The following is a 12,309-nucleotide window of genomic DNA, read 5'->3' on the forward strand; positions in this document are numbered from 1 at the left end:
ATGCAGATAAGGTAGGCCTAGTAGTGTTTAATACAGTATATGCTGCCTGCGAGACTTGCTTTTAGCCACGGTTGCGGCCCAGTTGAAAAAAAAGATTTTGAACCACTGGGCTACAGTGATGTAATTAGTGGTGTACCAGAGAGATCTGTCTTAGGGACATTCTGGTATAGTTACTGAACTAGTCAAGTTTTCAGATGATAACAAATTAAGTACATTAGCAAAACATCGAAATCCAAAATGTATACATTTAAAATTTAAAACTGGACAAAAACTTTGTTCAATGATATTGTTCAATGTAGACAAATGTAGAATATTACAATCAGGGTGTAAAAATATATATAACTACAGATATCATTAACTACATTAACTACAGAACCACTGAATTTAAAGAGGCATGTTGAAAAATCATTTAAATCTTTTAGCCAGCATGAAAAAGCATAACAAAATCAAACAGAATATTAGAATACATAGCTATAATTAAATAATTTAAATCAAGGGATTTAAAAATTGCAATGCCCTAAAAAGACCTCATTTAGAACACTGTGCACAGGTTTGTTCACCACATTAAATAAACTATATTGCTGCTCTGAGAAACAAGACACAGTACATTACTTGGCTTTAAGGAATGTCCTACACTGACGGGTACCTTTATAGTCTTGAACAGAGAAGACTATGAGGATACCTGATACAAGTATAAAAAATGTTCAAATGAATCACAAAGATTATCTAAAGATCACAGAATCAACAGTAACACACAAACCAGAACATACAATTGAAAACTATGTAAAAGTGCTTTTAAAACTGAGAACAGGAGGCACTTTACAAAAATGTGCCAGTTTGGAAAGAGCTACCTAGCCATGCTGATGAAGCAGATATCTTGACTTCTTTCAAGAAATGACTGGATTAGATCCTTGGATCAATTAGTTACTACCAAAAGAGCTAGATAGGCTGAAAGGCCTCCTCTCATATGGAAGAGTTCTTATGTCCTTTACTATCAGCAATTAAAAGTGGTCCAAGATTTCACAACAATATTTTGCAGACACAACAACCATAATTCTATACAGGTACACATCAATAAGATTAGATGGAATAACAACATTTTTTATTATTATTGAAAAGCCTATAATACTATTGCTATCTGAAGAGGATAGGATATTTTCTGCCCTTATAAAAGCCATTCACTGACACAAATGTTTATTAATCACTTTCAGTGTAAGCAAATTAAGGAAAAGAAGAGCTTTGACAGCATTGACTGCCATAATGGTAGTTCAACCATCATGCTATTTATGAACTGATTAAAAGATAAAAGAGATGGTAGAAGTTGTTACAACCATGGCAAAACAGTTGTTAAATTTAATGAATAATTCCCACAGTAATTTGTTTGTATAGCAATACTGAATGTCACTTTATGTGTCCTAAATTTATTTCAAGCACAAATACATGACAGGGATTATTTGACAGATAACTCAATATGGTGACAAGGGAACACCTCAAGTCAAAGGCAAAGTTATTTAATGTCAAACAAAGCTGGTAGAAGAATCATTTCCCTGACATAGTACTGCTTGCATTTGACATTAATTACAGTGATTTTGCTGTTTTAACTCTTGACTTTAGTGTTAATTATTGTAATTCCAAGGGAAGACCAAAGAGTGTTCACCTTTTACTAACAAGCTTTGTTTTCTGTTGTGGCACGAAAGTTAATTAGCTCAATTATTACTGAAAAAAAATCTCACAATGTTCTGGACATATTTCAGGGATATACACAATGAAAAAGCAACTTACGGTCGAGTCTCAGGAAGTTATTGAGGAGCTGGAAGAGTGGAAAGCTATCCCAGGAGTCTTGAGGTTGGGCCTCAAGACAGGCATCCATGTCAACAGCATACAGGGACCAGAATATTTCAGCATGCTCTGCCATTAATTCTGGCCACCAAGCAAAGGCCTAGGAGAACCAATAATTATATCAGACATATTAAGTACTGAACAGCATGGATAAACCCCCACAAAACATATGGTTCAGAATAGTTTTGAAAATAATAACTCTATTGCTAACAGCATGTTAGCATGTTAGCAATAGCATCTCATTCTAACTTGCTAATGTTAGTCTTTCTCAGAAAGGCTCTCGTTCAGCAGACAAGCTGGTAAAAGCCTGTTTAGCTGCTTTTGGTTCAAGTGCAGCCAGGTGTTATAGTACTTACTATATTTTTCAAGTGAGATCAGGTCACTTGGGAGGAAATCCAAATCACCATATTACTATGAATATGACAGAACAAACAATTCCCACTTGAAGTACATTTTTGATCCCATTACCATGATTATGTAAATAGAGGAGTTTCTTTTGTGAATATCTAAATTGGACAGTTAGTGTTAAATGAATGTTATTCAAATTAGCAGGTGACCTCACACCTGAAGAAGGCTCCACGGCCGAAACGTTGTGTTTTCTTTATTCTCTTTTCAGCATGGAATAAACCTTTGCAGTCTACGCATGCTGACGCAGCTACCCACCTGAACTATATAATCACATACTGTATATACCTTAAAATGAAGTTGACAAAAGCACTCATTTACAGCAAACCTAAGAGGTAAAATAAAAAGAATGTATTCATTTTGTAAAGCACAGGGATGATTAATAAACAAACTAAGCCTAACCCTCAATACATTAATAATTATTTTACTTAACTTAACGACTTACTGTTTAGAAACAAATATGTGTGAATGAACTAAGAATAAAGGTTTTGAAGTGATCTTAAAAATATAAGTTATTTGTAACTTCAAATTTATTCTTAAAATATAAAATAAAAACTAACTGTAATTTTCCAAAATCCTCAAATTGTTGCAAATATTTTCGCAGGAGAAAAAAATAAATAATTAAATTATTAAATACTATAACGAATATATGATGAAAATCTAATGGGCAAAAATCAAGTTTCAAACCTCCGTTGAAAAAAAAACACAAAAAGAAGGTGTTTGCAGTTGTCGTAATAACATACAGTACATAAGAAAGGTTACAAATACTTTTCCCACTGAATACATGAAGAAGCCTCATGATAACTTCAGACATTTTTTAAAGTCAGGTGAACCACAAACAGAACATTTTTTCCTAGGGAAGGTGAGGAGAAGACTTTGAAGAAAACATTTTCATACTACTTGTTAAATATCAGGAAGGCTGTGTGATGGTGTTGGCTTGGATTTCATATGCCAGTGATCTTTGTAATATAGAAAGATCAATAAATACTGAACAAATTAAGTGACAGTACACTTTGTTATGCAACACTAGATGGTTTATTAGTTGTTTGTACTTCAGCAGATTAATGACCAAAGGGGAGCTGTAAACTTTGCAAAAGACATTCTGGAAAAAAAGAGACTTTGGCTATGCCCTGGCCACTCAAGTCCACACACCTGAATCCTAATTAGATGCAAATTGATGTGAAGGCTGGAATAACCAAAGTTTATTCTAGACCTCAAAACTACATACTGTATGTTAAAGAATGAGCAAACTTCCCTAGGGAAGGCTTCACATACCACTTTTCAAACACAAGAAAAAAGCTCTCAAGAAGGCAAGGGTTGGGGATACAAAACAGTAAATTATGAAAATAGTTATGCATGTTACTGTATGTTTCATTTCAGACATTTCTCAAATAATATGCAATATTTATTAAAAATAAAGATGAAAATAATGTATCTTTCAGTAGGACAGTGGTAATAAAAAAGAAATTTCTTTATTTGGGGTTTCTTAGATTTTAACTTCAAATATTGTCATTTTCTACTGTACTTTTAAAAACTCCATGGCAATAACTATTTGTTCAATGGTTCTATTAAAGTTTTTATTTATTGTTTCAGCACACAAAGATTTTTTGTTGTAATGGGAAATAAAAATGATTTATAACGATGTTATCAAGACAAATAGTTACTTGATAACTGTAATTAATAAACGAATTACACCCAGAGTAAAATCCACTCAAAAACATTTGAAAAATCAAAAGCACTCTCGGGTGTTTGCATTCAGGCTTCACCCTAATTACCTTTACACTTTGTCAAAATATCTTGACATCTGTTTTGTTCTTTTACTTTTAACTCAGATAATACATTCATCCTTCCCTTACATTATCTCTGATCTCCTAGATGTTAATTTCATGTTAAAACAATTGTCAAAAATAGTGATGAATTAGGGAGTAGTTGGAAGAAACAAAATAACACTATCAAAAAATAAAGAACAAAGTCATCTTAAATTATTTAAAATGTAATAAAAAAGTGAAGACTAATGGCATTAAAACTGCCGTTACCTTAACCTTCTGCAACCTTGTTCAGCTCTCTCAATACTTTACCTACTGTAGCCTTGAGAATGCTTGGTATCAGCCTTTTGTGAACTATCTTTTCACAAAGTCAAAAAATGCAGAGTATGGATAAACATGATAAAGAATTCTCCTGAATAACATCATGACTTTTTATTTCAGCATCTGTGAAAACTACCATTATGGTAATCTTTAATATAACTGATGGAATTGACTCTTTAGAAAACTACCCTTTGAAATATCCATATTCCCTGTTTTCTGGTGGTGTCATTTGTCTGCTAGCTGTTGGAACTTGACACAAAGAGTCAGGTTGCAGAGTCTACAATACAATAAAAATTTCAAACCAATTTACCAATGCATTATATCATTCTTACAAAAATTATGCTTTTAATTGTATACCTGACTTTTTCAATAAAAATCACATTGAAGGTTTTGGATGCCTAGAACTAGAAATCTTCATCATCTCCATTTTTTTTAACCATTTGTTTATGCTGTATGTGGATGACACACAGATGAGCAAACAAATGGCATGACATTTGAAACATATTTAAAATTAGGAAATTCTTGCATTATCCTAAAAATGTATTACTATTTCATACACATTATTGGAGGCACAGATGTATACAATAGATACTACTAGAAAATACTATGATACACACTTGTGTTAACCGGAATATGCCAATACTTTTAAAGTACAGTACATGCTTGATTGTGCTATTTTACAGATTTGATAAACCTGTTTGAAAAATACCATCTCATTAATATCACCAATAAGCACAGTTTAATGTGTTGTGGGTTATTCCAGTCAAACTTATCTACTAAACACAGTGATTATGATTTATGCCACTGGAATTCAGAGACATTCAAATGAAATGAATTTAAATAAAACTGGTTAATGACATGTTTATTTATGAACACTCTAAAACATCAGAAAGAACAAAATATAGTTTTTCACTATATACTGTATGACATCTGCAAAATGGTGAACTTTGTCAGAGGATCACAATGCTTTTTTCCAAAGGATTATACAGTGGGGTTATTTTCTCTTGTGTACTGAATGATGCATCTTTTTACATTGCCTCATGCATAGTTTATTGTTTGGTTTTAGTTAAGTACTCACATACCTGCCACTGTTTTAACCATATTACATAGCGCAATATGAGTATATGGGAGCACTCAGAATTTAGGTGTAAGAATAGCAATCATCTTAATTTGAAGTTCTAAGTGAACATGTCACTCATTAACCTTTTTAAGAGTTTACTTTAAATGCAAAAACAATTTACATATCATAAATGTTAAATTCTGTATGTGCCTATGTTTAGAAATGTAACAATGTAGAAATCATAACAATTTAGAAATCATAACAAATGTGTAACTACAAAAAATCATATTATGGTAATTACACATTTATGAATAATGTGTAACTACCACTAAATAGCTTTTTGATAAAGTACACTCCAGTCATGGGAATGATGTTGTGAGAGTAACTTTTAAAGCACCTAAGAGATCATAAAGCACTGTGCTGACAATGTATCATCATGAAAGAAATTAAAAAACAGATATTCAAAAAATCGACATACCTCTTTTCCCTGTATGAAGCCATTTGTTTATAAGGTAGAAAAAGAACATAATAAAACATTTTATAAGCCTTTCGTTAATAAAACCTTACTATATGTCTTCTAAGATATCTTTTTAATAAACATTTTACCAATGTTTGAGGGAAACACTCCAGACATTTTTTCTTCACCTCCTTCTTACATGTTAAATGCTTTATGATTATTTTTATAAAGCAACACATCAAAGGTATTTTCAATTAACTGTATTAGATATGCAGAAAGCTAACAATATCTCTATAATATCTAAAATGAGCTCATTTGAATGTATTTACTATTTAAGTGCAGCAACATGAGCATTATTTTGTGCAGCCCCATGGAAGAAAGCCTTTTTCATCACGAACAGATGTCTGAGACTACATTGGAATACATGCTAATGAGGGTCTTTTTTTAATCAATAATTCAGCATCTGTTTTTTTCCAATACAAATAATCATAATTAATTCACAGATGTCCATTGCAAATTATTTATTTTTTAATGTAGGTGTGAAATTTACAACAGGGAAGTGAGAATAGCTGAGGCTTTGCTTGCTTTTTGTACCTGCAAAACATCTGCACAGAACTAATTTTAGTGCTGACATTTAATTTATTCACATCTTTAATTTTCTAAGTCTTTCAAAAATCCACTGTGACTTTCTGTACAGGTAGGAAGGCTACAGTACCAGCTGCCAAATGGAGCCTACATTCTTGCACCTCAGCCAGCTGTGCAATTAAACAGCAAGTGAATGGCTTTTCAATGAATTCACCAGTTTCTGGTGAAATTCCTCTTACCGTACATGGTTTCATTGTATTCTACATGATAAATGCCTTGCTACAGTCAAGACATGTTTGTGCTGGTAATGTCAATCTCTTTTAAAAATATGTGTTCAAAATTTTGGTTTCTTTTTTTTTAAGAAAAGAGGTACACTGGATATCTCTACTGGGAATATCCAATTTTCCCAGCTCTGTTCTCCTTTCTATCCATGAATAAAAAGTATTACTTCATTGATACTTCACTGATACTTCAATATCTTACAATATTCTCATCCATTCTTTTCCCTTATTTGCACAGGAATTGAAGCATTTCCAAAACGTCAAAATTGCTTACTTTGGAGAGAAACCATCAACACCCACCCTAAAGGGGCCCTCATAAGACAGTAGCAGTAAATGACCTATTCTGCCAATTGCAAGACAGAGTCTCGATAGCCTTTGGCATCTAACTATTGACCACATCTTTGGCATCTTCCCCCCATGAACTGTTGCAAAGGTTTGTACAAATTTGCCCTCTAATTCTCTGGACAATAAAAGAACCAGGTCTTCCCCAGATGACAAAATTTATTTCCACACAAACAGATTTTACTGGAAAAGACTATAATTGTGTTATTAAAAAATAAGGATTCACACTGTACTTCGAAAACTACAATTGTGAAGTACAGTCATGGAGGCACAAAGCCTTACTAAAGGTAACAGAAGAGATGTACAGGAATTGGATAAATCTACGCTTGGCATATATCTACCTACATACTGTATGTTAAGGTTTTACAAACTATTTTTCCTTTTCAATACAGAAAGGTCCCCTTACCAAAAAAGAATTACCTGAAGCTGTACGATTTAGGACAAATAATTATAGCATGCATTGCCCACAATGATATTTCTTAAAGAAGAAATGCATCTAAAAAAAAGACACTACTTAAACCTAGCTCTTTTGTGAGTAACAGGTCTTAAAAAACACAGGGAACCTTCCTTACCTCCGAATGATGTTCTTCATTTTGCTGAAGTACCTCTATGCACAGTTCTCCAAGGCGTATTACATCTTCCAGCTTTTTAGTAGGTGCACCTAGATTTATTGTGTCTACAGAAATATAAACAAAGAAATAAGGCATATGTTCTTGGACACAGTGTTCTACTGTATTTCACCCTCAAAGTAATGCACAAAAAGCAGTCATACATAAAAAATGAATGAGAAATTTTAATGGTTTTCATCAGAACAATTTCAAAATAAACCTTCAAAGTACTTTTTTTCCAAAAAGAGATGTCTAAAACCTGTAAATGTTCCAGTATTTTATTCATGCTTTGCAAGACCATAGCAGCATACTGATTTATGGTATTCAAATATATGCTATTGATATTTTTTCTTGTGAGTTTTTACAACAAAAATATTTTTTCATGTATGTATCTTATTTTAAAAAAATAGTAATTGTAGCAAACATGGTCTAAGGGTATTTTTTGATGGACAATCTAGCTGCAATTATATGTTTTGAATCTGTTTAGAATTTATGTTTAGAATCTGCTAATATTCTTAATGAGAAAGTAGAGACTGGTGAGATTCAAAGAAAAAAAAACTATATTGTGATTTTAATGCAATATTAGGAAAATCTATACATTTTCTTACTAATACAATATTAGGAAAGTGTATTACATTATCTTCATTGATTAAAGCTAAAAATCAAGATGGAGATTGCATATGAGTACTCCTTTTTAAAGAGAAGAGAAATGAGAACTATTCCAGAATGCAGTGACATTACAAAGGAAAGGGGAGAAAGCAACAGGGAGGAGTTAAATAGAGGTTTGCAGTGCAGCGGGTTCCCAGGAGACAGATTAGCAGAGTGAATAGGAACAGGTTCTACAATTCACCAGCTGAGATTTTAATGAGACATTTGCAGTCGCAATTGCTCAGGTTTGTTCAGAAAAGAAGTGGGGGGAAAAAAGAGAGACTTTTATTAGACGGTTCAGTTAATAGACCTTGTTGGTTTTCTCAGGCGTTTTCTGATGTAGACACCAAAGTACAAACCTTCAATTTTAGCATACTCTGTAAGGCGAGAGTAATTTATCAAAGCAGCTTTCTCAAGACATTTACGGACCACTTTCTTCACATCATCAGGTGGAACAGGAGTAGAAATGTCCTTCATTAAAACCTAGACAAGAGAAAATGTTGGTATTTTGCTATTGTTGTTCATTTTATTTTTAAATGACAAATATTCTTGGAGGAAGATTTTCTTGTGTGTATAGGTTTGATTTACACTTAATCATCCAGTTCTGCCAAACAAGATCATTTTTTACTCATTATAGGTTAAACATTATATATTTAAAAGACATTCTATATTTATTAGAAAATATTATAATATATAAGACATATGTAAAGTTTCTTTACCTATTGTAAATTTATAAATTCTGTATAAGAACCCACAAAATTGTGCAATTCAATACTGATGGAAATAAAATCTGAAAAATGTAATTTGGTTATTGTGCACCTAAAATGCTGTTTATATTAGAATTTTCAAGAAAACACCATGTTATTACCAGATATATGGAAATGTTTTGGAAAGCTCATATTATCATATGTGTAATTTCCTTGCTAAATGGAAACTTTCGAAATTGAGAAATGTTTTACAGTTTCCATGAGTGATGGCACAACAGGTCAAGCAGCAAAAATCTGTCGATATATTAAAACAATCTATTATAGAACTAGTCGTTCAAGCAAGCTGTAGTCTTCCGTTTCTTCGATGCAATACGAGCACAAAATAACCTTATAAATCCGGAAAGTAAAATATATTTATTTACATACATGTTAAATGAACAACAAAAATAAAAATGGGCTTTTTACTATTGGCAGATCATAAAACGACATTTGTTATTAAGAACGCGTGAATAGATCATTACGAAAAGTAAATAGGTATTAGAATTCTCGATACGGTTACTTCTTACTCTTTAAATTTTACCGAGTACAGCACTTGAGAACCATGACGTACTGTACTGGAGACTCATTTATACAGAGCGTATTTACTGTAGGAATTTGAGTGAAGCACTTTGCCCAAGGGTACAACAGCAGCATCATAGTCGGAATCACAGACTACGACTCTTCGGTTTGAAGTCCAGAGCCTTTTAACAGTAGCTCACGCACCTCCCTCATTTTATTAATTAGGCAATTAGTTACTAAAATTAATGATAAAATACTACTGAAAATCCATCATGGGCATAGCACCTTCCATTTAAACTAGATTTATGTTGCCACGGTGGACTGCTATTATTCACATTTCCTAAAATATATTGTAATTTCAGACATTGAAGTGTAGCTCTCTAGGGTAAGATTTATGTCACTGACACAGTTCACTAATTTATACAAGACCTATAGTCTATACTGTAGGACAAAAGCATTAAATCGAGGTAATTGATACAGGTACTAATCATTTCTAAATACGTTTGCAGTAGAGTTTTTTTTATCTATGCCTGCCAGGTTAGACTGTATCATGAAGCACATACTGCGTCTGTTTATGAGAGTTGCTGGCTGGTTGACATAACACACGTGCCTTGTTCCTGCTAGTCAGGTTAGATCAGCTGCTGTACTTGAACATTTTGTCTTTCTTTGTAAGCTCAACGAACATGAACGAAACTTCCGGACGTCATTAGAAATGCGAACTACACCACACATTGATACTAGTACGGGTCACTGCGCACCATCTTTAATCAGAAGTGAGAGTGTCTACTTTTGACTTTATAGTAAGCATACACAGCACCAACAATCACTTTTTCACATTTTATACAAATCACATTTTATAATGAAGGAAAATAAGCAATCACAATCTGCAAGCCTCTACGTTTAGGATACAAGTCTCCCGCAAAGTTTTGATGCTCCAGTTGGAAGATTGAAGTGTTTATTTCTGAGTTGGGTTAATAAGAAATAATGTATGAGGTCGCTCTATGAGCAACACATACGGTAAAAAAAATCAACAGCAATTAACTGTAATAAACTCTCAGTTCAGCACCCAATCCTTTGGCGCTTTCATCCACCAGCGCTCTGAATTTATATATTTTTAAAACTTGCTACATTTTAACGCTGACTTCGTGTTTTTAGTTTCGGTTGTGCCGACATTTTGAACATACGTACTGTAGAACATGAATTACCTGACTGCATGACATAAATACATTACTACAGATGTAGGAACGGGTTGAATGACTGAAAATCGTAAAAAAAAAGATGTAATAACCGCTTTTAAATAAAGGACAGGACACTGCTTTTCAGATAACCGTATGTTGAATGCATGCAAAATAGCAAAACGTCTGTTTGCTTGTTTTCTTATGGAAAGAATACAGGCTGGACCTATCAAACAATTTGTCATAAATACCTGAATTTAATGTTCCGTACTAATTCAAATTTGTTCAACGTTATAAAGTTTAATAAATTTAAAAAAATATGTAACGAAAGCATGCAAAATAGCAGTGTAAAATGTTTTGGACATTCCGCTTTAGCTGAATAAATTACAAGCTACACTGCAAACGAAAAGAGATAAGAGCGTGGCATTTAACTGACATTAATATAGAGATAATGAACAAACTTTAAAATGTGTTCAAAACGTTTTTTTACGTTTTTCCGTGTTGTTTACAAAAAGGCATGTGAGTTCAAAAGAAGCAGTTTTTTTGTTTCGCTATTTTAACGCAATAACTTCCCACTCACCTTCTTCAAATTAAACTGACCCCCTAGTCCTAACTTTACCATGACCTATCAATGTTTTAAAAATATAAGATTTGGTATATATACTGTATAATATTAATGTATTGTATTTCATTTGATCACCTGTTCATTTTCAATATATGCCAACCCACACATCACAAGGCATTAACAAATCCCAGACATACCCTCTCAAGCAAGGAAAGAGTAGCTTTTAAAGCACCTTCTGGTCGTCCAAATGGGAAACAGTACCTGTAATAAAAAGGACATAAAATAAGAAATAACTTTTGGACCTTTCAGCTCTACTGTTACTGTAAAATAATTACAATAATAATTTCTAATGACTAATTAGACGACAGATTGTGTAAGTTGTGTCTATGCTTTTATTATACGATATGCAATACCTTTGAAATTAACACTTTTTGAACAAGCCCACAAAACAACTATCAATCTCTTCCCTTCTGAGGTGACCCAAATATTACTTTATCTCTGGTATATATACTGTATAATATTAATTACTTTATATAGATTATTATCAATAATAATATTAACAACAGTAATAATAGTGATAATTAAAGGAACGCTCAGGGTATTTGTAATATGTTGTGCAATATTTCTTCATCTTCTAGTCTTAATAGTCACAGAATATATACTGTATTTCTATTACAGCAGAATTGCTAGTGCTGATTTAGCTATACTTTTATGTTCGATATATTATGTGAGATTCTGAATCATGGTTGTTAACTTGATGGTTGTTTTGTTTAATGCATGTTGCTGATTTGGTCATGGAGAGGAACACATAATTATTGATATGTTTTTAAAGAGAGATATTTTTGTATTAGAATTACCTGTTTGGAGAGGGTACATGTTGTGGGAATTTAAAGCACAATTTCGGACATCTTCCTACTGAATTAGTTAAAAGTCTAAAGTCTTTAAGATTGCTAGTGCAATCTATGTGCAGGTGCAACCAAAGATTTAACTAC

At 32.6% G+C, this 12,309-nt stretch overlaps 1 protein-coding gene across 1 annotated transcript in view; it reads right to left on the reverse strand.

Annotated features, from left to right (window-relative positions):
- Window positions 1–12,309, reverse strand: part of cadps2 (calcium dependent secretion activator 2) — a 300,507-nt gene that overhangs the window by 57,727 nt on the left and 230,471 nt on the right. Inside the window, exons 15-18 of the mRNA XM_088922931.1 lie at window positions 11,515–11,578; window positions 8,672–8,795; window positions 7,629–7,732; window positions 1,783–1,939 (exon numbers count right to left, since the gene is read on the reverse strand). Coding sequence (XP_088779057.1) covers window positions 1,783–1,939; window positions 7,629–7,732; window positions 8,672–8,795; window positions 11,515–11,578 — 449 coding nt within the window. The remainder of the gene's footprint in view (window positions 1–1,782; window positions 1,940–7,628; window positions 7,733–8,671; window positions 8,796–11,514; window positions 11,579–12,309) is intronic.

The sequence above is a fragment of the Atractosteus spatula genome, chromosome 8, assembly GCF_055471065.1.
Source record: "Atractosteus spatula isolate fAtrSpa1 chromosome 8, fAtrSpa1.hap1, whole genome shotgun sequence".
Lineage (NCBI taxonomy): Eukaryota > Metazoa > Chordata > Actinopteri > Semionotiformes > Lepisosteidae > Atractosteus > Atractosteus spatula.